The 5,485-nt window shown below is 40.9% G+C and overlaps 1 protein-coding gene across 1 annotated transcript; it reads left to right on the forward strand.

The window, feature by feature from the left end:
* Positions 1–1,416: 1,416 nt before the first annotated feature.
* NUAK1 (NUAK family kinase 1) lies at positions 1,417–4,683 on the forward strand. Its single transcript, XM_010178402.2, has 3 exons — positions 1,417–1,701; positions 2,004–2,136; positions 3,235–4,683. The coding sequence occupies exons 1-3, from the start codon at positions 1,564–1,566 to the stop codon at positions 4,386–4,388; spliced, it is 1,425 nt and encodes a 474-aa protein (XP_010176704.1). The 5' UTR covers positions 1,417–1,563; the 3' UTR covers positions 4,389–4,683.
* The last annotated feature ends 802 nt before the right edge of the window (positions 4,684–5,485 follow it).

Raw genomic sequence — 5,485 nt, forward strand, 5'->3', positions numbered from 1 at the left:
CCTGCACAAGCAGAACACCAAAATAGGAGAGGGTGAAGCGTGCAATCTCATATTTTCTCTCTGACTTAAAAAATTTTGTGAAAATTATATTTGAAAAAATAAGTTTATATTTCTAACATGAAAGTAGCTATATCTATATCTATTGATAGATAAAGTGTGTGTGTGTGTATATATATATATATTTATATTTTGGAGTAAAGAAAGAAAATTGGGAACTTCCGTCCATACTTCACCAACTTTGTTCATTTTAGTCTCAACAGCGATGTTTTTAGGTGTAGCTGTAGGAGTTTAGATAGTAGAGACAAAGACTTTATGTCTCCCAAGAGTTCACTAGACATTGCAAATAAACAGGTGTTGGAGGCACTGGTCATACACATTTTAGAAAGGCAGGAGTAAATGATGCTGATGGTAAATCCTTTTCCATTCACTTTGTGTTTTCTTGAATTTTCTCTTGAAAATTCCTGTGATTTAATTTTTTTCTGGTAGAAAAGACCCAAATAAAGTGAAGAAAACCCAGAGAAAACTTCTGTCTGATATAGCTGTAGTATCTTTTTTATGCCTGTACTTTATGTCTTTTGTGTATGCCTTATGTCGATAGTGGGCAGTAATAAAAGTATCTCTGGGAAACAAGCATTTGGCTTTTAAACAAGATAAAAAATGAGATGTGTTGCCTTGTGCTAGAGAAACAAAGGAAATGCAAAGGTTGTGGGAGTATTTAGTGTTGCTATCCTCAGCCTTTGTTTTGTAAGAACAAGAACAGAGAATTGAAGTAAACAAAATATTTGGACCTGATCCTGCAATTCCTACATGGGCAAAATTCCCAACAGTCTCAAGGGAAGTTTTGTTTGTGTTGGGAAAGCTGGATTTGGGCCCATTGTTTCCAGTTAGGAACCAGACTTGTGTTTATTATCTCGTGATAGACATCTCATGTGCTTAACAGCTCAGATTCCTCAGACGAAGTCCCTGAATGTGGAAGAGTTAGCGAGTGAATCGCTTTCCTCCTCTTTCAAGTGTAGCTAAGTTCTAGATGATTTAAAAAATCACTTTCTTCTGTAATCTTATGCTTAGTTTCCTGTGACACTCCTGCCTCACTCCTCCTGTTGGATTTATAGGTCTTGACTTTTGGTTTGCATGTGGAAGATAAGAACGATAGTACTTTCTGCTTGCTTTCCCTTGGTATTAATGATTATACAAGATGAACAGCAGTCAGTGGACAGCCGGCCTAGTGCCTTCCAGTATGAGATCGTCTTTGCAAGCATAAGCAGTTCACCCAGGATAAAATCTCTGACTGATAGTTTTGCAGTCAGTCAGTGACCTGTCTGTGAATGGAACCAAAGCATCCTTGTTCCTAATCTGGAGGGTTTTACCTGGGGACCTTTCTTCTTCCCTGGAGGGTCTTGAGAGAGGAAAGTCAAAAAATCATAGAAAAATGGGTTAGCAAGGGAACTTGAGAGATTATCCACGTTGAGATCCCTGCCCTACAACAGGGTCAAATATAGCTAAGTCCTTTGTGATAAAGGATTTTCTGTTGCATTAAGATATTTTTAATACTACAGATGCCTTATGCAATTCCATTCACAGATTGCTGATTTTGGACTCTCCAACCTTTATCACAAAGACAAGTTTCTGCAGACCTTTTGTGGAAGTCCACTGTACGCTTCCCCTGAAATAGTTAATGGACGACCTTACAGAGGCCCAGAGGTAAGAAGGATCAGCTTTTTGGTGGTGGTATTGGGATGTCTTTGATGATAATGTTCTTGAGGGTTACTCTTAAAGCTAGGGTTATTCCAGATGTGGGTTTGCTTGGGTCTCCCATATTTAAAATTCTCTAGCTGCTTTCATTTCCTTTTGTTGGCTTTGCCTGTGGTTAGTCAGATGTTAGATTCCGGTTTGACCATCAGTAGGTGCAGCTGGATGTGATGCTGCTCTTGTGGTGCTAATGGCAGGGAGAGGGGCAGGGATCAGCTTTCCTGGGCTTCACACACATTGTCTTTGTATTTCAGGTTGACAGCTGGGCCCTTGGTGTATTGCTTTACACTCTGGTTTATGGAACGATGCCCTTTGATGGCTTCGATCACAAAAATCTCATCAGGCAGATCAGCAGTGGAGAATATCGTGAGCCAACACAGACCTCAGGTATAAAAAAGCAGTGAGGGCAATGTATTGAGCTGACGGGACTTCAGAATGGAGGGTTTGCCCAGCCCCTTCAAGCATATTTTTATGTCATATTAGAATGATGAAGAAAAAAAATCTCTCATTCCCCTACTGACTTCATCTGCTATCAATTCCCATCTGGGTACAGCATTTACCAAAAGCCCTTTTGAAATGAAAGTTTTATAGCAGATAGATTTTATTGCCTTGGGGAAGCTGTAACAGGCTCTTTTAACTAGATCTATGACAGTGGAAGGTCTGTTAGCTGTTGCAAGTGGAATTGTAAACCGATTGTAAACAAGCTGTAAACCGGTGCAACATACTGGTACAGATCAGTCCTCCAGCTGCACTGTGGTATATCACAAGCACAGAGAAGATGAACGGTCAGAGGGACGCAGTCTCCTATCCAAGAAGGCAGCCCAAAACCTGAGTTACTGCCACAGTGTTCACATTTACTTCTACTTAGCGGAGAACACGTTAAGCAGTCACCTGACAGAAAAGCATCAACTAAGTCTGGGTCATTGATTATAATGACTCCTTCCAGCCTTAAAAACCAATGTATTTATTGTATTTAAATGAATATTAAATTATTAAATTACTATTTATCTTATATTATTTGTTTGCCATCTCTTTCAGTTTTCTGCCTTCTTGCTGTCTTTATGAAAACATACCTTTAAAATACACAGAAGACTACACTGTTTATGGAAAAAGTAAATACAAAAGCAATAATGTGTAGATCATTTAAAATATCTCAATTTGCCTTTGTTTTCCTCTAATTTTTGTCATTATTAGAGTTGACAGGTTGATGACTTCCTTCAATAATATGGAACTATTCACTGACTAATACAGTACAAATATTAATTTCTTTGATAACACAATGTACATTTCTCAGGCTGAATCATATTCTTCTGATAAGAACTAGTTCTCAAATGCATTTTCAAACATTGACTAGTGGCCATCACTTTTTCTGTAGTAAGAAGCATTATTTTTGCTTATTTGATTAGCTGCACACTTCCATCTTAAACTGAGAAAACCAAGAATGCCCATATTTTAAATATTTTCTATTCCATTCTGTGTCTGTAGATGCTCGTGGTCTTATCAGATGGATGCTGATGGTGAACCCTGAACGCCGAGCAACCATTGAAGACATTGCCAACCACTGGTGGGTTAACTGGGGCTACAAGAGTAGTGTTTGTGACTGTGATGTCATGAGAGACTCTGAGTCCCCATTGCTGGCAAGGTTCATTGATTGGCATCACCGATCTACTGGCCTCCAACCAGAGACTGATACCAAAATGAAGTGCCTTTCTAAGCCCAAAGGTCCTGAAGTCACACTAGAGAGACAAAGATCTCTGAAAAAATCAAAAAAGGAAAATGACATTGCACAGTCAATCCAGGAAGGAGGAGCTGAAAATGCATCCAAACCCACCTCCAAGAGACCCAAAGGCATCCTGAAGAAAAGGAGCAACAGTGAACATCGGTCTCACAGCGCAGGTTTCATTGAAGGAGTGGTCAGCCCAGTGTTACCCTCTGCTTTTAAGCTGGAGCAAGAGTTGTGTAGGACTGGCGTAGCCATTAAAAGTGTTGTGGAAGGAGAGGCAGCGGGCAAGTATGGCACTAAGCAGTCTTTGCTGATGCCAAAAAAAGGAATCTTAAAGAAGACTCAGCAGAGGGAGTCTGGCTATTACTCCTCTCCAGAGCGCAGCGAATCTTCTGAACTCTTGGACAATAATGATGAGACAGTAAACAGTGACACTTCTCCAGGAGTCACAGAGCCATCCAGAAACGGGTCTTACAGCCATTCCTGTAGGCGTAAGGGCATCTTGAAACATAACAGCAAGTATTCTACCAGCAGCGCTGAGTCTGCTTTGATCAGCCCTGACACACCAACGCTGGAGGCCATGGAAGAAGTGGTCCTGCCTGGGGATGCATTACCTCGAAGTTACAGTCGCCCTTCCAGCGTGATTAGTGATGACAGTATTTTGTCCAGTGACTCCTTTGATTTGCTGGATTTGCAAGAGAACAGGCCAAACAGACAGAGGATACGGAGCTGTGTCTCTGCTGAAAATTTCCTCCAGATCCAAGACTTTGAAGGACTTCAGAACCGCCCACGGCCACAGTATCTAAAACGTTATTGCAACCGTCTGGGGGACAGCAGTTTTTCCCTTCTCACAGACATGGATGATGTGACTCAGGTCTACAAGAAAGCCCTAGAGATCTGCAACAAGCTCAACTAGAAGAGGGAAGATGGAAAGGAAGGGAAGGGAGTTTTTCTGTGTACCTTTATGATGGAGTAAGCCAGGTCACTGATTTGCTGACAATGGTATGTTTTGTTTCAAAGGACTTGACTATCTGAACTCCTAGTAACGTAGCCCCAAAGCCATCTCACACTTCGGTAATTTTGTGTCCTCAAAATATTACCTGCCTGACCAGAGAAAAACCTTTGGTCTTTGTATATGTGATGAAAGCAAATTAGGATCTAGCAGACAAAAGCATCAAGATTTAATGGCTCAAAGCTAGGCAGAATTAAAACTGGAAGTGAGGGACACACGTTTTGAAAGGTTTGTAATTCATGTTAGATTAGCTTTATCAAGAGATGAGCTGAATTCTTTGAGTAAATTTTTACTTTCTTTTTGAGAAAGAGAACCTTTATTTTCCTCTGAAGTTATTCATCTGGATACAGGCATTGCACATGGGCAATCTTTGGCTTGCATTATGCAGGAGGCCAGGCTAGGTCCTGAACGTGTTCTGGGACAGATAATTTGAGGGATTTACCCCAGAATAACCTCACATAGTGTATGTGGACAAGTGGTGGAGCAGGCATTCAGATCTGGCCCCTCCCACAGCCATTGCTCTTCAGTAGGAGGCCCAACTACCACTCATGCCAGCAAAATAGAGTCCCAGAAGCAATAAAGGGAACTGGAAGGAATGGATGTTATCAACAGCTAAATGACCTTTTAAAGCATTTCAACCCATATGTTCAATTTGTGACTCTTTCAAAATGGCCAGACTGATGAAAGCCCAGACAAAGATGGATCTAACAAAGGGTCTCAAGGGTTAACTGACCCTCCAATCTAGAGTTCAGTCACTGTCAGCAAATGGTGCCACCTTGCTGTTAACTTGTAGTATTTGAGGGTGACAGGTAGTTTGCAATCAGAATGTTAGGTAAGGAAAAGGTTGTAGCATGTAGGAAATGGGTAGAGGTCAGAAAGTTAGTGGGAAGATACCTTTCTCCAATGAAAATATTTATAGGTAGGTTGTAACGGAGCAGAAAGAATTGAGCGATGAAACGATAGAGGTAGATTTGATAACAGAGTAAGCATAAGATGGTGGG

This window comes from Antrostomus carolinensis, unplaced genomic scaffold, assembly GCF_000700745.2.
Source record: "Antrostomus carolinensis isolate BGI_N321 unplaced genomic scaffold, ASM70074v2 scaffold28551, whole genome shotgun sequence".
NCBI classification, from domain to species: Eukaryota; Metazoa; Chordata; class Aves; order Caprimulgiformes; family Caprimulgidae; genus Antrostomus; species Antrostomus carolinensis.

Coding starts and splice junctions, on each gene's coding strand:
- NUAK1 (XM_010178402.2), top strand. CDS start 1,564: ATGCAATTCCATTCACAGATTGCTGATTTTGGACTCTCCAACCTTTAT. Junction 1,702..2,003: donor GACCTTACAGAGGCCCAGAG/GTAAGAAGGATC, acceptor TTTGTATTTCAG/GTTGACAGCTGGGCCCTTGG. Junction 2,137..3,234: donor TGAGCCAACACAGACCTCAG/GTATAAAAAAGC, acceptor CTGTGTCTGTAG/ATGCTCGTGGTCTTATCAGA.